At 39.5% G+C, this 21,376-nt stretch overlaps 1 protein-coding gene across 2 annotated transcripts; it reads right to left on the bottom strand.

The window, feature by feature from the left end:
* Positions 1-907: 907 nt before the first annotated feature.
* Positions 908-19,628, bottom strand: NECAP1 (NECAP endocytosis associated 1). 2 transcript variants are annotated; one of them, XM_056799290.1, is made up of 8 exons: positions 19,379-19,605; positions 11,965-12,065; positions 11,710-11,814; positions 10,513-10,594; positions 10,061-10,169; positions 9,779-9,962; positions 8,269-8,392; positions 908-3,689 (listed from the first exon to the last, which is right to left on the bottom strand). In XM_056799290.1, exons 1-8 carry the CDS (start codon positions 19,471-19,473, stop codon positions 3,686-3,688), a joined length of 804 nt encoding a protein of 267 aa, XP_056655268.1. In that variant the 5' UTR covers positions 19,474-19,605; the 3' UTR covers positions 908-3,685. The 2 variants fall into 2 exon arrangements, with proteins under 2 accessions (XP_056655268.1, XP_056655267.1); XM_056799289.1 differs by lacking the exon at positions 908-3,689 and adding an exon at positions 5,982-7,879 and having other exon boundaries at positions 19,379-19,628.
* Between the last annotated feature and the right edge of the window lie 1,748 nt (positions 19,629-21,376).

Below are 21,376 nucleotides of genomic sequence, written 5' to 3'. Positions count from 1 at the left end.
GAGGGTACTTGTAGTATTTTCTCCTTCACCTGAGAACTATGGTACTTAGCAATAATGCTATTATGGGTCTTCACTTCAAGGATCTTTTCCTGGTGGTGATTGGAGGATTTTCCATTTATATTTTTACTTTCTAGTTCTAGAATTTCTAGACAATTTTCTTCAAAAATTTCTGTAAGTATGGTGTCTAAACTTTTTTGATCACAACTTTCTGATAGTTTGACAATTTTTATTTTGTCTCTCCTTGATCTGTTTTCCAGATCAGTTGTTTTTGTAATAATATGCTTTATATTCTATTTTTTTAAGTCTTTTGATTTTGTTTTGTTATTTCTTGTTGTCTTAAGAAGTCATTAGCTACAGGAAAGTTAGGTGGCCCAGTGGCCAGAGAGCCAATCCTGGAATTGAGAGGATCTGGGTTCAAATTTGGTCTCAGATTATTTCCTAGCTATGTGACTCTGGAAAGTAATTTAACTTTATTTACTTTAATTTACTTTACTTAGCCCTTGCCCTTCTATCATAGGGTTACTAAAACAGAAAGTATGGGTTTTTTAAAAAAGGAATTATTAGCTTTCCCTTGTCAAATTCTAATTTTAATCACTTGTTTTCTTTTCCTTTTTTTTTTAAACCCTTACCTTCCATCTTGGAATCAATACTGTGTATTGGTTCCAAGGCTAAAGAGTGGTAAGGGCTAGGCAATGGGGGTTAAGTGACTTGCCCAAGGTCACAAAGCTGGGAAGTGTCTGAGGCCATTTGAACCCAGGACCCCCATCTCTAGGCCTGGCTCTCATTCCACTGAGCCACCCTGCTGCCCCCAATAATTTATTTTCTTGAATATGTTTGATTTCTTTTCCCATTTGATTTACCTTTCATAATGTTCTTGAATGGCTTTTTTTCTCTAATTTTCCTTCACTTTCATTTGGTTTTTAGTCTTTTTTTAAGCTCTTCTAAAAAGTCTTTTGGGGCTTGTGACCATTTTACATTTTTCTTTGACATTTTAGAAGTCAGTATTTTAACTTCACTGACTTCTGAATGTAAACCCTGGTCTCCTGGTATCTCTGTAGTAGCTAACTATGAGAGTTCTTTCTCTTTTGCTTACTCATTAAAAAAAAAAATCAGAAGTCTTTTAGCTTTATGCTAAAGTTGGGCTCTGTTTCCAAGGTGTGGGGGATGATGTCTCAGGTTTCAGGGTTTTTGTGCTGTTATTTCCCAAGTCCAACTTGATTCTTCCATTTTCTATAATCCAGGGCCAGTACAGTCCCTGTTTCCCACTGTTCACACCCCAGTCTGTGAATGACCTCTGGTGCCCTGACCTGGGCCAGGCCCTAGCAGTGCTATCACTAAAAACTAATGCTTTTACTCCCTGTGGTTCCCAGAAGCTAACTTGCTTCTCTGCCCTGGGACTACAGGACTCTACAGTCCAGAGATGAAGAGAGCCAACAGGATCCTCACCTCTCTCAAACTCCCAAACCACACTCACTGGGGTATTTTTGCCCTTCAGCCCTCTCACAAAGCCACAGCCTGGGACGGAGTGGTATCTAATGAACGCATCTGGGCCCTGGTCAACTACCCAATCCCACCTTCCCACAGTGGGTAGATAGAAATTTCTGGAGCTGAAGCTGAACCCTATACAACCACTCTAAGGGTTTATTGATTGATTCTAGTGGTATTTGCCTCTGGGGTGGCTTGTTTGTTGATTCTGTGGTATTTGCCTCAGGGGTGTTTACATTTCAATCTGATGAGACCATCACCTGGGAAGTCAGAGATCTTCCTTACAAGTTATCCTTGGCAGAAATGTTTCATTCCTAACTATTTCTTTGCTTTAGAGTTGACTCTGAGGCATTATTTTGTTTGGGGGGGAATTTGGAGTGAGATAACCTTGAATCCTATTCTACCATCTTCCCACAATCCTCTCCCAAGTTATCATCTTTGGCAGAAGATAAGCATCATTCTTCATCTGTCCTTTGGAGTCATGGTTGTTCAGTGTTGATTGGTGATTCTAAGTCTTTCAAAATTGATAAGATGGGAATCATTTAAAGAACACAATGTGAATGTACTGAGAATTCACCAACCAATCCAGATTCTGTTAAAAGATATATATTGTAAGGGCAACTAGTTGATTCAATGGATAGAGTCAGGCCTAGCAACAGAAAGCCCAGGGTTCAAATGTGGCCTCAGATACTTCCTAGCTGTGTGACCCTGGGCAAGTCACTTAACCCCAAATACCTAACCCTTGCTATTCTTCTGCCTTAGAATAGTACTTCCTATTAATTCAAAGTAGAAAGTAAAGGTTTAAAGAAAAAGATATTTAGTGTAGGAGCAAGATTAGGTAACAAAAGATGAGTACCGAAGTATATAGGACAGATCAACTCTAAAACTTCTAAATAATCTGGGGCCATTTAAGAAAGCAAAAGAAACATAGGGATTCTAAGAGGTGGAAATGAGGAAGGAGAGAATACTAGGCAAAAGGGACAACTCATGTAAAGGCAGGGAAAAGGAACAGCAAGCAAAAGGTTGCCTTCATGAAGAGAAATAACATATAACAAGTCATTAGAATATGAACTCCTTGATAGACAAGGAAAGTATCAAGAACACAGACTTAAGCTACACCCATAAATAGGAGGCAGGTCATGGATGAGGATCTGAAAATGAGGACTAGTCAGACAGATAAGAAATATGAGAGCAGGGTCATAAAAACCCAGAGAAAAATATCCAGAAAAAGGAGGTGGTCACAAGTCAAATGCTAAAGATCAATAGATAGTATTTATACAGCATTTTAAATTTTGCAAGTCCCTTTACAAACATCATCTCATTTTATCTCACAATGACCCTGAGAAGTAGGAAAAATTACTATCCTCATTTTACAGATAAGGAAACTGAAGCAGAGGTTAAGTGACTTCTGCAAGGTCACACAGCTAGTGTACCTGAAGTAGATTTGAACTCAGGTCTTCAAGACTCCAGGTTCAGTACTCTATCCACTGAGCACTTTTAAGTGCTAGGGATACAAGGCAAAAGTGAAGTCATACCTGCCCTCAAGTTTACATTCTAATTTATGGAGTAACCTAGGACAATTTAGACCCACTGAGGAAAAAGCAGTCATAAAGACAAGTTTGGAGGTTTGCCTGGGGTTTTCTGGCAAGGCCAAAATCTCGAAGCCACAGTGTTGTCTGGCTGAAACTCAGAAAAGTAGAATTCCTGAAAGCTTCCTCTCCAAATGGTCATTAAAAAAACCTTGAGCTGTTCCTTATTTTGAAGACCAAAAAAGCCTTTATAATGTCATTTGACCTAGACTTTCCTTTCCCCAAGTTACTCAGAATAGATCAACTGTCACTCTTCCTCAATTTGCTTGGGTTTCTAGAGGAGCCCTAGAAATGTTTTGGGTAGTCTTTTCATAAGCAATATTCTGCAGGAAAGAAATGCCTTCTAAAAATGACTTAATGCTTTTAGCATTCTACTTTCTATAAAAAATCTTTCTCTTTGACATAATAAAAGGAGTCTTAGCTACAATCATTGTGTTGTGTGTTTACTGACTCAGTCCTCACCCTCAATCACATAGCTGCTGCTTTTTCCTATCTGTCTCTCTTTCACTATTTCTCTTACTCAGAGCTGGCCTCCTCCTTGTAAGTGGGTTCTCTCACCATGGCTGACAGTGGGTTAGCCCCAACACCTGGCCCTCACATCCAGTCATTCATCACCTGAAATTAGAGGAAACATGTAAGTATAATCCTTTATCAGTCGAGAGCTTGATGAGTAAGGTTGTTTTTGCCATCTACAAGGATGGACTAAAGAATTATGGAAGGCAGAAACTTTTGAGCTTGTCCAGTCCAGAGGCAGACAGAAGACAATGGCGAGATTACAAGGGAAGGGTTCTACTACCCCAAAATTAATATAATCATGGCTGTTAGAACTTTCTCTGGTTCAGTGATCTGCTTGAGATATTCCTGCCATTGAACAAAATACCTTACATATGCAGGTACATAATAAATATAAAATGAATAAATTAAAAATATCTATATTCCTACCAGAGCTTTTGTGTGCCTGAATGAACCTGCCTCACATTGACCTAGAGAATTTATCCACTTTCCACCTTCTCCCTATACAGGCCGGATGGTTGAGAGAAGCTGTCTTCCTTCTCCTCTTTTTCTTTCATCCCACATAAATATTTATTTATCTAGGTGTAACTAAAACCTATCTTACTGCTCTATCTCCCACATGGCTGCCCATATGGTTTCTTAAGTACTCTTGTTACTAGAATATGTCAAAGAGGAATCTTGAACTGAGGTTCCTGATACTAAGGTTGCCTCTACACATACTACTCTGCCTCTCACTTTTTACACACATTGCAATTATTTTGCATCGTTTTTAATGATGGTTAATACATATACATATTTATATCCTATGTGATTTCTAAGTAAAACAAATGAGTAGGGCTGAGAAAGCACCAGAAAGACTTGGTATCTGGTTCCCCAAGTTTTATTCCTAGCTCAGGCCAAAACATTTTTGTTTCCTTTGCCTGTCTCCAACAGATTTTGTTTTTGTCCAGCTAGGCCTGTAATTTTATCATAACATCAATGGCCTCTCCAAATGCAGATGAATAACTGTTCTGCAGTTTGGTCCTGTAGAATTACCTGGCCCACTGACAGGTTAACCGACTTGCTGTAGCTTACAAAGTTGCTATGTGTTAGAAAACCAAGATTGCCCTGGAAGGCCAGTTCTTGATTCACTACCTCTTGACACTGTCTCTCAAACAGGGAGACTGATACCTTAGAAATAGCAGCAGCTGGGTAGCTCAGTGGATTGAGAGCCAGGCCTAGTGATGGGAGGTCCTGGGTTCAAATCTGGCCTCAGACACTTCTCAGCTGTGTGACCCTGGGCTAGTCACTTAACCCCCATTGCCTAGCCCTTACCACTCTTCTGCCTTAGAGCCAATACACCGTATTGACTCCAAGACGGAAGGTAAGGGTTTTAATAAACAAATAAATAAATGAATGAATGAATGAATGAAAGAAAAAAGAAATAATAGCAGCACTAATTTATTATAAATGAATTAGAAAGAAAAAAATTTAAGCCATTCTCAAAGGATGAAGAATGATTTGTCACCATTAAGACTACTTAGGTGCCTCAGGTTTTGAAAGACAACTTTAAAAATTCAAAAAATGTTTTAAGTACTGGTAGCAGCCTCATAAAAGGTTTGAAGAGGAAAACATTTATTTGGTTTTTCAATTATATTTGTTAAAAAACTATATCAGCGGGACAGCTAGGTGACTCAGTGGATTAAGAGTCAGGCCAGGAGATAGGAGGTCTTGGGTTCAAATTTGACCTCAGACACTTCCTAGCTGTATGAGCTTGGGCAAGTCACTTAACCCCCATTGCCTAGTCCTTACCTCTATTTTGCCTTGGAATCAATATATTGATTCTAAGGTAGAAGGTAAGTGTTTAAAAAAATCAGTATAGTACCTTTTAATTTTGCTTTCATTTAAAATGAGAAATCTCAAGGAAAGCAGTATTGGTTCTAAGACAAAAACTAAGGGTTTAAAAAAATACATACATATATATATAAAATGTATGTATGGTGGCATATTAAAAAAATCAATGTCAGGAAACCTGGATTGTAATCCTAGAACAAATCACAATTTAGATAGGACTCAAAATTCGTCATCTATGAAATGAAGGGGTTGTAATGGGTGATCTCTATAGATCTTACAGTTCTAATATTTCTGCTTAAGTTTAGAGTTACATATCGATAAGGAATAATATAGATTATAATGAGAGAAATGAAGAATTGTCCATAGCTGGCAAAATCTTCTGAGGAGTTTCTGAGACCTAGGCAAAGCATAAACCTAGTCCATATCCAGAAAGTCCAATGAGTTTCTTGAAAAATAAACATAAGTCTGAAGTGTTCCTATATTGTTAATCAAAGAGTTTAGAAAGTTAATCAGAGAGTCAATAGGGTAATTAAAAAAGCAAAGCAAAGTTGAAGCAGACACTACTTTTTTCTATATTTTAATTACCATTATTGCACCAATACACCTTATGCTTTATATACATATATCTTTTTTTTTTCACTTTTGCAGCAGTTCAAATACATAATATATTATCATCTTAGGGAATGCAAAGTAAGAACAGGTGAAGGAAGATGAGAAAGAGGCTCCCAATGGTTAACCACTAGTGATTCTCCATATTTTCCTTTAGTGTTTTCCATCTGAAATGAAAAAGGACTTTCCAGAGTTCATTAAGTATAAAGTTGCTTGATACACAGCACAGAGAAAAACGAAAAAAATACAGAAACAAACATGGGCTCACAAGTCCATGAAGACAAGAAAAGATTTCAGAGATAAAAATGATAATCTGTATTTCCAGATTGGACTCAAAGGCTTCTCTCATCCAGAATAAAAGAATGGACTGATGGCAGAAAAGGGAGTGATACTTATTTATCACAATAAATTCTCCTCTTACCATAATTAACTAAGAAACAAATGAGAATTTCCTTTCTTATAGGAAAGGAAACTCTCTTCACAGCATTGGGAGGAGGAATGGGAAGTAACACAAAACCAAACAAAATCAAACCCCTGGGCAAAGGTTATCAGAGCCTTCATTTTTCAAAACTTGTCAAACTACTGTAGCTATGGTTCTCCTGAGCTTTCTTTATAAATGGCAGGTATGGGCATAGCAGCATAAGAGCTGAGTATAGGAAATGAACTCTCTGGTTAAAAGAGCCAAGCTTTCTGGGGGGAAGGGCAGAGAAGATATACATGGTCCCACAAAACTATCCAGGTCAGACACCAAGTACCAATGGCACATTATACCATCACTTGCAAGAGGACTAAGCACTTCACATTTCTCCAATGCACAAATCCTGACCCCTTTAACTCTAGGTCAACAAAAGGCAAGAGGAGAAGGTCTACTTCAAATGAAGCAACCAGATGGAGCAATGGGAACCTAATGCCTACCTAATGGGTAACTTGGGAGAACAGTTACTTAAAAAAAATCTTACCTAGACACTCCCCGGTCAGACATTGCCTTGGTGAAGAAACACAAGGTGATGGAGCAAATGGCACCAATACAACCCTCTTCTCAAAGGGAGAGACATGTAAACATAGAAGAGGGCAATGGAGTTGCTCCCAGCACTGTCATTTCCCAAATGAGATCAGTATGAAAAAAATACAGCAGAAAGTGGGTAGCAAGTGCTTCACTTATCTATCTACATGGCCTTATACTCACCTTTCACCACTGATTTTTGTAAACACACAGGCCTGAAATTAACCTTAGACAACTCTATCCCAACCTAAGAGCCCTGGGATAAAGAAGGTGGTGATGAGATCAGTGTTTCTTTACCTCCTAAACATCTATTCCCAAAGAATTAGGTCCCTTCAATTGCAGAAACCAAATGGAGCTGCAAAAAAGTTTATATCTACCCACTGTGTTACTTGAGAGAAAGGCTATTTAAGACTACCCTGCCACAATGCCACCAAAAAAGGCCACCAGATGGCCTCGGAGAAGGGAGTAAGGAATTAAAAAGGGAGAGGTGAGCAACTGTGAGTATAGCCAAATTCCCCTTGAAATAGAGATCCTGGCCCTATACACCCTGTCTCCTCAGTCACAAGTGGGCTCACACCCACCTCTCAGCTTTGTTAGGCAGCAGGAGATGCTCCCTGGGCTGCACAGCATTTGATCAACAGTAGGGAGGAACATATACCAGCTCTTGATTGCAATAGGAAAGCTTTTAAAAAGATTGTCCAGGAATTTCAGTTCTGGAGAAGGTGGAGTTTCCCAATTCCCACCCCCCTCATATTGGTGCCCTTGAATTCTCTTGGTCTTCAAGTTTATCCCTGCTGCTCAGAATTGGACCCAGTTGGACGGCTGTGGTGTCTGGTTTGGAACAGAGCTGCATTCCAGGAGACAAGAAAGAAAGCCAGGAAAGTAACATTAAGAAAAAAGCTATCCAATTATTTACTCAGCAATTCCCAAGCAATTTCAACTTAGTGTTCCATGAAAATCCAATGAATCACTACAATGATCCCTTCTGTTAAAAAAGTAAAAAAATTATACTCGCACCTTACACCCAGACCTCTTTATCCTCTATGCCTAACATTCTCATGATCCTCTCTACCTCTGCTAAGGCCCATCTTTTCCAAAAGCATCTAAGCTGAAGGCAGCTAGACCAATCCTTCTTCCGTGCTTAGGGTTGTCCTATGACTAAATATATTCCACTCCAAAATTTCTACCCATGCCCTAGTCCCTGATTAAAGTAAGCTTCTGCTCCCTGACCATTACCTGGATGCAGTACTGAAGTCTCCCCATAGGTCAGTCACTGCAGGAGCAGGAGCAGGAGCAGGAGCAGGTGCAGGTGCTGGTGTCTTTGAGATAGGAACAGGAGAATCAAAGTCTAACAGGATATCTGAGCACAGAGAAGGAAAAGAAAGAGGAAAAACCAAAAGACATGGTTATTAAAAGTTGCAAAGAAGTAGAAGAAATTTTCCTAGTCCATTTCAAGGTTCTTAAAATGTCTAAACACTCAAATCATCCTTTTTCTCCCATGGCCTACTAGAGAAAAAAAAAAAGGAATCACCCTAAAGAATTCATTAATCACAAAAACTCAATCTATGTGATACATTAACAGTTTTTAAAGTACATATATCACAATAACCCTGGGAGAAAATCAAGAGAAGCAGTCTTATCTCTCATCTGTCAGCTGAGAAAACCAAAGCCCCAAGAAGAGCTAAACTAAAGCTCTAGAAGTGGCAGACCTGGGACATGAATCTGGGTCTTTGGACAGTGATCTTATTGGTGTGGTATGGTGTGGCCATGAGGCCACACCAAGGAAAGCATGGTTTAGGAAACTGTTAGGATTCACTTAACTCCTGGGACTAGAATTTTTTTTTTTAATTTTAAAACCTTCACCTTCTGTCTTAGAATCAAAACTATGCATTGGTTCCAAGACAGCAAAGTGGTAAGGGCTAGGCAATGGGGGTTAAGTGATTTGCCCAGGTCACACAGCTAGATAGTGTCTGAAGTCATATTTGAACCCAGGACCTCCTGTCTCTAGGCCTGGCTCTCAATTTACTGAGCCACCCAGCTGCCTCCAGGATTAGAAGTTTTAAGAAAGTTTCATTCCTTATTTCAGCATCCCCATTTAATGAAATAGAGCAGGGAAGAAGGGAAGGAAAAGAACCCTTGTCCCTATCCACTTTCTAAAAGGAATGTGATAAAATGAGAGCAGCAACAAAACAAGGCCCTTACTCTGATACCCTAAATCATGAGATAAAATGATCATGGAATCAACTCTAAAGCCTACTAGAATATAACTGATAGAATCTGTCCTTTTACTATTTCCTATTCAATGCCAAGGAACCTAGGAGGAACCATATTCCTAAACCCATCAAAAAGGCTCCAAATCCTTTGCTTCTTCTTTTTTTAAACTCTTACCTTCTGACTTTGAATCAACACTGACTAATGGTTCCAAGAAGAGTGGTAAGAGCTAGGCAATGGGGGTTAAGTGACTTGCCCAGGGTCCCACAGCTAGGAAATGTCTGAGGTCACATTTGAACCCAGAAACTCCTGTCTCTAGGCCTGGCTCTTTATACACTGAGTCACCTAGCTACCCTGATTCCTTTGTTTCTATGGAACTAGCCTGGAAGCCTAAAACTGATATGTTCTATTTCATGATGTTCATTTCAAGGAGCAATTTAAACTCCTATAGATCAGAGAGAAAAGCCTGCAACCACATATGAATTTCCCAGTTAAAACAGAAGAGGCTACTTTTCAATGTGAAAGAGAGACTCACCTGCATCACTGCCACCTTGGTTGGATTTCTGGATAGGAGGTGGGGTGACGTGATTAGATATGGGTACTGAAGATGAGGGTGGGGGAATAGTCACTTTGCCACCAGGTGGAGGTGGCAGTAGGCTCAGGCCCCCAGCTCCTGCAGGTCGAGGCTTAGAGGTTCCTGCTTTTTTTGTTGTAATATTCTAAAAAAGATAGATTTTCAGAAACAGATGGGGATATAGGAAGGAAAAACAAGGGTCCTCCTAGGGTTGGGTCATAAGAATATATACAACAAACTTACCCCAATACTCAACTTGATAGTCTGTCCTTCCTTAAAGCCTAGATCCAACTTGGGGCGACTGTCCATCTCCTGAGATTCTTTGGTGATCTCAGATTCCTGTTTTACCCATCTTCAAGGGAAGGATAAAGTAGCTAAAGAGACAATAGTAGATAACTCCCCACCCACAATTCACAAACAGCCCTGATAGAGCTTTCTCTTTCTCATCAAAATTAAAGTCAAATCCCACAAGGCCAAAAACACAAACCCAAAACCTCAGACAAAGTGCTCCAACCCCAGATTTATAGAAATAAGGGATCAAAATTTAGAATGGACATAGTGTCAAGAGCAGTGAGGGAAAAGGGAGAAATCTTGATTCACAACAGATGGGCTTATTAATGTAAAGAATTCAAGGCAGTAGAAAAAAAGAAAACAGAAGGCTATTCTCCCTGATTTAAGAGGCAGGTCACACTCACTTGAAGTGATCTTGCAGAGAAACGTTGAAGTCAAAGGCATCACCCCGATCTGTGAAGCCGATGCCAATGAAAGCACTACGTCCTGTGGGAAGGAGGGCAACGCTCAGGGGAGAGTGAGTCTTCTAAGAGACCCTGCTACATGGAAGGCAGTTAGCTAACTGTGGACTCTTTCTACTAGCACTTGCTACACCCAAGCCAACTGCCAATGCAATGACCAAGGCCCTGGTTCAGATTTCTAATATGCCCTTGAAGCTACTAAAGTTCTACTCAAATGTCTCATCATAACATGGTAATGACCTGGCTACAAAAGCTTTGAGTTCTAGCTTGCTGTCTAACTACTTGTCTATTGTCCAATGCCCCAACTACTTAATTTCCAAAGAGACTCATTATCAAATTTGCAGCATGCTGGTCACTTACTCAGTTACAACAGCTCTCGAAGAATAGCACTAAGTCAGGGAGGTTGTAATTGGGACCAGTGAAGGGAGTTCCCACCCCAGTAAAATTACTGATTATTGATATAGTAAAGGCAGTCTTGTACTACAAAAGGTATTCCAGCAGGTTATGGTCACATCAAACCTCTGCACTCCCAGAATAAGCAACAAATCCCCTCACTTGAACTGGGAAACAGGTCTGTCTATCTTATCTATCCACAATCTTGAACATGGGAAGAGAATTCCTTATGTATGAATCAAAAGAAAAAAAAACCAGCAAAATAACAAAATAAACTTCCCATTCATCTTCTACAAACTATATATTAGCCTGACTCACATTTGCTACTATGACTTCTCCCACCTCCTTGCCATATGTACCTGCAATCTAATACTCCCCTTAAATCTACTAAATATATGCTTACAGGAAATATATTTCAGAAATTCCCACATATACCAAACACACAGAGAAAAGGTGCTGCAAGAGTTGCTCGTTTTTTTTCCCCCCCGATGTATTGATTGGCTGATTCAAACTCACTTAAGAGGTTTGTCTTGGGCAATCTGCTCATTTCTATGATGTATCAAGATTCCCCTAACCACTAACAGAAGAAACAATGAAACATGGGATCTCCTCTTTAGTATCACTAATGAGTTAGTAGGGAGCCAAGAAAGTTTGGGTGAGATAGACACAAAGGTACCAGAGCCAAGACTGAAACTGATAAATGATTCTCCCTTAGTCCCACCCAAACTCCAACTTTGGCTCTCTTACCAGTGCCATCCTGAATCCGGATCACAAAGTATCGGCTAGAATCTGTTACTGTCTCCACAGCAATGCCTGGATATTGATCCACTGGTGCTTGGGCAAATAGCTCCCCTTAGGGATTAAAAAGGAGAAAGAAGGAAAAGACATCTTTTGAGCAAAAGTAAAGTTTAGCATTCACATTTAAGATATCTCACAACACAGAATGCTTCCTAAAACATAAATATTCAAATCTGTTAAAGGGCTGACTGTTAAAGGGCTTACCTGATACTTTGTCTTCAAGTTTGATGTAGGCAATCTTCCCTTTGGAAGTGATTCGGAGACGGCCAGTCCAATCAGGCTGATCTAGTTTCCAGTCAGAAGCCCTGGGATGGAAGAAAAGGGAGCTTCAGGTTCATAATAAAGTTATTTTACACCTAACATTTCCACTCCTCAGTACTGGATTCCAGACAGCTGTATCCCTCTGTATTCTACCTCCCTCTTTATTTGGTCAATAGCAATTACTTTACAGAAGGAAGAAACAAGAAATAGTGGTGAACTTGGCATAAGAAAAGTGTGGTTCTAACACATCCTAAGATACTTATTAATTAGCCAAGTGACCCTGAGCTCTCAACAAAATAGGGATAATAAGAATACTTGCCTAGTGAGAATCACTAGGTAATATATATAAAGCCCTTTTAAAAACTTGAAAGTACTACTGACATGTTAGCTGTTAGTATTACTATGTATTATTATTATATTATTATTTCTCTGAAACTGTGTTGACAAACCTTTGGTGTGCATACCAGAGTATGCTGGAGAGAGCTGCTCCCTCCCCCTCCACACACACCTGAGGACATTACTCTCATCACCCGCCCCTCTGCTCAGCAGCCCAAAGGGAGCACTTCCTCCCTCCTCTGTCAGGAGTAAGGAGGGGGGGTCTCACATGCAGCATGAAGGCTGCAGTTTGGGCACTTGGTCTCTAAAAGGTTCACCATCACTGCTCTAAAGTGAAACTTTCTGAAATACCATAATTACTAAGTATCTGAGTGATTGTAGAAGGCACAGAATCATCAACTAACATCTGAAAGGGCCCTTAGACATCAACTGGTCCAATTCCCTCATTCTGCAGATCAGAAAACTGAAGAAAGCCCAGAAAATAAAGTGATTTGTCTTGGGTCACACAGCTAGTAAAGACAGCATTTGAACCCAGGTCTTTTGACCTCAAAATCCAGTGGTATTTCCATTATATTACATTACTTCCCCAAAATAATTTCATTAGCCTAAAAACCTTCTCAAATGTTCTGGCAATAATAGTTCATATAATAAGCCCTTTTCCCACAACAACCCTGAAAATCTGGGAGTGCAATAATTATTATTTCCATTTATACATAAAGAAATGAAGAACTGGTTTGCCCAAGATCACATACTAGTAGGTCTCAGAAACAAAGGTCTCTTGACTATCACTGTTTCCATTACATCATGCTGCCTCCCTTACTACAATATTCTATGATAAGGTTTCATAAGTTCCTATTGATTTAAGAGTTAATCTCTATAATATAGCCACTGTTGTTGGGGTATTTATAATTCATGGTAGAACTCAATTTATATAAAATGTAAGCTATTCTTAGTATTTGATACAATTTTTAAAAGACAATTTGCCTTTCCAGGTTTTGTTTTGGTTTTTTTAGACAGAGTGGAAGAAAGGGATCAGAGGTTGTTAGGAATTTAAACACTCAACAATTAGTGGAAAGGTGACAGTGGAGTCAGGTAAGAAAGGATGTCTGAAAAGAAGCACAGAACAATGTCAGAAACAATAAAAGGCTGATTACAAAAGCAACAAGAAAATCTTGATAAAAACAAAAGAATTACCAAAAACTAGAACCCATAAACAATCTCTCTGTCCATTATAATTTCCATCTAAGTAAAATCTAAATGGTTTTAACCTAAAAGTACTATATAAATCTTAGCTATTTGTACCAGCTTATAACTATTCATTCAACATGTTGCCAAAATATCTCCTATATACAAGGTACTATGCTAGCACTGGGAATTCAAGGAATGTATCTTCCTCCTTAGGGAACTTAAATTCTATAAATTCACAGGTAAACATGATACAAGATGGGGTATGAATAGATTAATTAAATGCTTAGGCAAAATATTCTAGAAATAACTGAGGAAAGAAAGAGAGAAAAACACTAATAGCTCTGAGAAGGGCTGTGAGGGCAAAATAGTATCAAGCACTTAATAAATGTTTATTGAAATTAAAATCAAAATTCTGAAAAGTGAAATATAGAGAGTGAAGTCCAAATATTCAAATTTGACATAGAGAAAACATCACATTTGAGAATCAGATAGTAGTCCAGTTAGGCTAGAATAAAGAACACATAAGGGGACAAAATATGACATAAAGCTGGAAAATAGACAGATGGTGGAATGCCTTAAATGTCAGACTAAGGAATATGGCTCATCTAAGAGTAGAATTTCTGAACAGAAGTAGTGGCATGGTTTCTTGTGTCTTGGGAAAAATATTTTTGGCAACAGTCTGGAGAATATATTAGCAATGGGGGACTAGTACCAATTAGGAGGATATTCTAAGAGTCTAAAGGGTTGAGGTAGGATGGCAATGAAGTAAATGAAAAGAGGTTGATGAAAAAAAATGTTGTGGAGGTAGAATTAACAAGACCTAGCTATTGAATAGATATAGGGATTAAGGAAAAAGATAGGATTGAGGTTAAGTCTGAGATTATGATTCTGGGTGACTAGTAGTACTACCCTGAAAAAAAGGAATTTTAAAGGAAGAGCAGGTTAAGTGAGAAAATGATATTAAGTTCCATTTGGGACATACTGAGTTTAAGATACATAGGACATCCAGATAGAGATGCCCACCAAGCAATTAAAGAGAAAAAAGTGAAGTTCAAAAGAGAAATTAGGATATGTATATATATATATACATATATATATATATATGCAACTCTCTCATATATATATCTACATTTACATATATAGATATATATATGAAAGAAAAGAACATATAAATATACATATGTGTCTATAAGAGTCATCTATCTTGAAGTGACTCAAGACTTCATTGAAGATAATTAATGACTCAAGAATTCAAGGAAGATAATGTAGAGATAAAGACAGCTTTAAGAGACATTCATGCTAATGGCCCAAGAGGCATTGATGATAAAGCAAATGGGACTCAGAAGGAACAGTTAACACTGTGGCCTGAATGGAGATCACTTGGATCCTATGCATACTGCTAGTTAGTGTAGTATCTTTTGCTGAAACTGGGTTATCTTTGGGTCCCTGTGCTGTACAGAAGCATCAGCATCAGAATGGCTACTTAGGAGGTACTAAAACTGGTATATCAGTTCAGTTTGGGATGGGTGAAGAATGCTACTTCTGGCAAGGAAGATAAAAGTATCTAGTTCTTTCCCACTCTAGAGTAAGTCTGAAAACTGCTCCCAGTTTTCTCCCCTAAAACTTGCATTTAGGCCTTATTCTTTCCTCCTCCCTCCACCACCAGCTCTGTCCCCAGCTCCATTCTTTTGACTATCCATGTAAATAAACAGCTGCTTTATTGACTTATCCCATCTTCACCCACCCTCTCCATTGATGTCCCTCAAAGGAAAAAAGAAGGATGAGGAAAGGACAACATAAAAGCTATGTAGAAAGATGGAGTGGTAAACAATGCCAAAAGTCACAGAGAGATCATGGAAGGAGAGGGCAGTGGAAAGATCATGAAATTTAGCAGTTAATAGGCCATTTATAACCTTAGGGAGCACATTTTCAGTAGAGCAACCTGGATCAAAAGCCAAATTGCCACTGGTAAACAATCAAGCAAAGTGAGCACATAATCAATGAAAGGAAAAGGACAGATTGAAAGACAGATTAAGGGATCAAAAAGTTAAGGTTTCTTTAAAACAGGATAAAGCTGGGGAAGTTTGTAGGCAATAAAGATGATGCCAATCAATACAGAGTGCACTGAAGATAAGAAAAAGTAAAAGAATGATTCCTTGGGAAAGCTATTAGAGGGCACAGGATATATTTAAAAATTAAGTGGTTTAACTTTAACAAAAAGAAAAGCTACCTCGTCCTCTGAGACTGGACCAAAGAAGGAAAAGATGAATGAGGTTTGGAATAAGGGCCAGAGAGACTTTTTACAAAAAGTCTCCATTTTCTTTTACATAAGAAGACAAGGTCATCTGCTGAGAAAAAGCAGGAGTGGGTAGCATGAGTGTCTTGAAGAAAAAGGAAAAGGTCTGGAAAAATCAATGTGAGGATTATAATACTGATGAATAAAAGGACTACTGCACAACAGAGAGGGGCCAATTCAGCTTAGATAACATTTGTTTCATTGTAGACTCATCTGACATAGTTGCATAACTTCCTCTAGCAGTGTCAGCAGTTCATGAGGAAGAGCAGGGAAGGTGGAGAGATGGTAGGATGATGGTGATCTGGATGTGAATAGTGGAAAGATAAAGAGGCAGATGAGTCAAAGCTGGAGGATAGTCCATTGTTGTTCTGGTTCTCCAAAGGATCCAGTGCTAAGAACATAAGAAAAACTAGAACAAGGATCATTAATTAAGAGAACAAAGAGGGACAGAGATCATGATGAAAACAAAGAATAAATTTAAGAGGAATAAGGTAGAGACATGAAAGTATAAGAGATTTGGATCAGAAAAAATAATTTCAGAGTTTAAGATAACAGAAGTAACATCACAAAATTGTCTTGGATGATGGCACATGACTGAACTCCTGTGTCAGACTGAGATAAAATGAAGATTTTAATCCTATGAGTTCAAAAGGTTGATAAATTGGGAAGCTAGGATGTTCAATAGAAAATCAGTGTGGAATCCTTAAGACTAAGAGCAGAGTTTGGGGTCCCTCCTTTTCAGAAATCCTGGGAGGATTAATAGGAAAGAAAAATGTCGATCAGACCAAATTGATCTGCCTATTAAAATTAAGTTTTCCCCTACTCTTATTTCTCCTTTCATTCTCTGCAATGGTAGGAAAATCCACCAAGCCCACTTGATGATGTCCTGAATAGAAGCTACTAAAGACTAGTAAATTATTATCAGTAATTCTGATGAAAATCTTTTTTTGTTAAAACAAGTAGGAAAATTACTCAAATTCTTTTTTGTGCAGATTATAAGTAAGAAACATATGTACTTGTCAAAAGTCTGTCTTCTTGAAGGCAGCTAGGTGGATAAGTGGATTGAGAATCAGGCTTAGAAGTAGGAGGTCCTGGGTTCAAATGGGGCCTCAGCCACTTCCTAGCTGTGTGACCCTGGGCAAGTCACTTAACCCCCACTGCCTAGCCCTTACTGCTCTTCTGCCTTGGAACCAATACACAGTATTGATTTTATTATGGAGGGTAAAGGTTAAAAAAAAGTCTGTCTTCTCTGACATCCTACAATAAAACCATATTCTCAAAGTAAAATTGTTTCAAGGAAAACTTTTCCTCCTTTAATAGGGGAAAGCAATGCTTGGGAAAAGATTAAATAAAAGGCAAAATGCAGAAAAGTTGAATAAACAGATTAATGACAAAATCCCTCCTGGATAATGAAGTGATTCTAGTAAGCTGAAAGTGGCAAGAACACAGAACAACTAAAAGACAACAGTGAAATGAGAGGAAATGATAAGAGGAAAGAATATTTTAAAACTACTTTTAAAGTAGTGTAGAGAAAAGTAGTGTAGTTGTGTTTCAACAAGCAACTTTTCTGACCCTCAGCTTTCTCATGTATAAAATATGGATAACAATACTCTAACAACCTACTTCCCAGGTTGGTTGTCAGGGAAATGGCTTATAAACTTTAAAGTTCTATATTAAAAGTGAATGGTCATGATTATGATAATGATGGGAATGGGGGGGGGGGGAGTTGTGGGGGGAGAATATAGGCTGATAACAGGGAACAGAAAAAATGAACTGGTAAATGCCATGGGAGAAAGACCCAGTGATGATTTTGGTCAGGGAGAAAGAACAGCCAGAATAGTTGCCTCATTCAAAGAGAAAAGTGATAATGAAGGAAAATTAGGGCAGACATAAAAGAAAAATAGCCGTTTTTTATGACCAGTGAAATGAGAAATAATTTTTGATTATTAGAAAACAGGAAGAGGAAGGTACAGGATTGTGATAGTTGGCAAAGTATGGGGGCCAAATATGGATAATTAGGAAATGGGAAAATCGGAAAAAAAGGGAAAAGGAGGAATTGGAAAGCCTGAAGGAAGCAGGGAAGACTATGAAGATAATATGGAAGAGGACCAGAGAATATGGCATAGGGGTTTATTGTAAACAATTTTTATATTTGTATTCCTAGAGCCCAGAGCAGTGTGGGGCACATAGTAGGTAATGAATAGATACTTGCTGATTTATTGAAAGCATTGTAATTAAGTGGGGGGGCGAGGGATGCAAAGGACAAAAAAAAAATTTTTTTTTAAACTGACAGGGATTGATACCAGCATTTGAGGAGAGGTCTAGCATTGGGAGTCTGGCACTTAGTACCAGATAAAATACTGACTGACTGACTGAAGAACAAGCCAGAAGAAACGTTAAAAAAGGTATGTGGATTGTGACGGAAGATGGCAATGATAATGAGGGAGAATCCAGAGGTGGGATGGGTAATGATATTGAGGAGGAATAGAGACAGGATGGGAGACAGTAATATTCTTTGTGTGAGTGAGGAGACAGAGGAGAAGTGGAAGATGGCAATGACTGTGAGGTGATCCAGATGTAATGGGCTAGGGAAGGTAGTTTCTAATAACAATCTTCTAGGGATTGGGATGGGGAGGGGAGGGTCAAAGGTAAGATGTAGAGATTCAGAGGTAGTATAGGAAATGGCAATGGGTAGGGGGAGGAAAGTGATTCCCTGTAGAGTAGTGGCAAGACCTATCTGAGCTGGCAGAATGACTAGAAAAACCTTGGTTAATAATATTATATTAGCTAAGAAGAGCATTTATACGGCACTTTTAAGTTTGCAAAGTGCTTTACATAGGACTAACTCGTTTGAGATAATGCAAGAATAGCATTCCCTCCACTGGGTCAAAATTCATGGCCTTGTTACTTAGCCCCTTGGATGTAACTAGAGGTAGGATGGAGATGGTCCAAAAGTGGAAAGGGATTTGGTCATCTTAACGGGTGGTGTGTTGGGGGTGAGATAAGAAATGGCAATCCTGGAGGGGACAGGGTAGAATGGAAGTGGTCCTAAGGTGTAATGAGATATGACAATGGAGGGGGAATGGATCTAGAGGTGGAATGAGGGTAGTCCAAAGGTGAGATAGGACATGGGGAGGGGAGGGGGGTGGATCTAGAGGTGTGATGGGGGAAACAAAGATAGGATGGGATCTGACGATGGGGAGAGAGATGGGATACGAAGATAGGGTGGGATATGTCAATAGTGGGGATAGATCTAGAGGTGGCAGGGAGTGGGGGTTGGGGGGGATACAAAGGTAGGATGGGATTTGACGACGGACGCTGAATTTGGTGGAGGGAATGAGAGCAACGTCCAAAGGTGGGCTGGGAGAAGGCACCCCCACGGGGATGAGGAGGTACAGAAAAGGTTAAAGAGATGACAATGACCGCGAAGGGAGTCCGCCAGAGGCAGCAGTGAAGGGAGCAAAGGGATGACAACTCCGAAAAGTGAACGCCGAGACAGAGGATGTTGGGCGTGGGCGTGGGCGAGGGCTGCGCTACCTGTATCCGCGGTTGGAGGTACGCGGCGGGATGCGGTAGACGCTGATCTCAGGTTTCACGCACAGGATAGACTCGTATTCCGACTCAGCCGCCATCTTGGATCAGCTCTCCGAGTCTCCGGGAAAAAGGAGTACAGACCTGAGCTAGGGAGGGGGGCAAGGGAGGGGAGGAAAGAGAGCTAGGATATGACATCATCTAAAGACGTCCGGCTGCGCCACTTCCGCGCCGTGGCGGCCCGGGGCCCTGAGAGCTCCCAACAGACACTTCGGTGTCGCAAGGCAAGGTCGCCATGTTGAAGTCAGAAATAACCATCTTGGACACTGGCAAATCCGCTTTCCCGATTCGCCGTTGACAGCCAGGGAAATGCTTGGGGTGGAAAGAGCCGTATTGCTTTTTTGGCAAATGGTCCGCGCCTCTTTGCCGGAATAGCCATCTTAAAAACTGGCAATGTTCCATGCCTTGGCAATAAACCCTATCTTGATTTTTGCTGTATGGTCTGCGTGATACTTAGGGGCACAGGAGCAAGGACTATCTGAGCTGGAAGAATGGCTGGAAGATCCTTCGTTAATTATCTTAATAATCATAGTTAATTAGAGCATTTAGAAAGTGTTGGGTTTTTTTTAAGTTTATTAAACGCTTTCCATAGAGATAACCAGAGGAACAATATAAATATATACCAGCTGACAGCTGGATAGGGGACAGCGCCCTTCAAATCATGGCCCTCTCTTTTGCCGCTTGGGGTCTAAATACATTTTATCTCTTCCCATAAAGAAGATAAGCAGGAAATAAACATTTACTAAGAACCTACTATGTACCTGAAAATGCTTTATAAATATCCTCTTTTTTTAATTCTCACAACAACCTTGGTTAATAAGTACTATTATCCCTATTTAAAGGTTGAGGAAACCGAGACAAACAGAGATTTGGTGACTTGCCCAGAGTCTGCTTGCAAGTAGTACCAGATTCAACTCAGATCTTCCAAGCTCCAAGTCTTATCCACTGCAGCATCACCTTAGCTGCCCCAGTGAAATTCTGTCCTCTTCTCTCCATAAAATATAATTTCTGTTCCATTTCCTAATCTTTGCAATAGTGGAGGTTGTACAAGGTGATCTCTAAACTTCCCTCCAGATATGACATGCTGTAATTAATTAAAGGCAATTCAATTCGACTCAATGATCATTAACCACCTATTAATTTAATCCCTCAACATTTATTAAGCATGGTGTCAGACACTGAGCTAAACCCTAGGTATACAGAAAGAGGCAAAAAGCCCTTGCCCTGAGAAATTATAATCTAATGAGGGAGATATCATGCAAACAAATATGTACAAAGCAAGCTATACACAGGATCAGTGGGAGATAATTAACAGAAGGAAGGCACACTGGAATTAAGAGGAATGGAGAAGGCTTTCAGTAAAATCTGGGATTTTATTTGGGACTTAAAGGAAACCAGGGAGATCACTAGGTGGAGCACAGGAGGGAGAGCTTCTAAGCATGGAAGACAGAAATGGAGAGTCTTGTATATGAAACAGCTAGGCCAGTATCATTGGAGGGAAGAGTACACATAAGGGAGTAAGCTGTAAGAAGACTGGAAAGATACTGTGGGCACTGGGCTTAAGAAACAGGGGCTACACTTAAGATTTCGGGGCTATAGAGAAATCCCTTGTCTTCCAATGAAAAATTGCAAGTAGTGCTTTCTCTGGAATTTATTAAATAGTCTTAGAAAGTTTCCCAGAGCACTAAGAGGTTAAGTGATTTGCCTGAGGTCTGTTACTGTCATAGGCAGAACTTGAAACCAGGTCTTCCTAGTTTCAAAGTTAGTTGCCTATATCCATTGTTATGGATTAGGGTATAAAGAAAACAAAAAAATAGTCCCTATTTGAAAGAGCCTGATGTTCTCATGGGCAGGCACAATATATACATTTGTACCTATTAATTTGAGGGGAAAATAAGCAATAAGAAATTCAGGATTTCTTACAGCCTTCCAAAATATATAGAT

Source organism: Monodelphis domestica, chromosome 5 (genome assembly GCF_027887165.1).
Source record: "Monodelphis domestica isolate mMonDom1 chromosome 5, mMonDom1.pri, whole genome shotgun sequence".
In the NCBI taxonomy this organism is placed as follows: Eukaryota; Metazoa; Chordata; class Mammalia; order Didelphimorphia; family Didelphidae; genus Monodelphis; species Monodelphis domestica.
The sequence above is the reverse complement of the archived record's forward strand: the minus strand, read 5'-3'. Positions and strand labels throughout refer to the sequence as shown.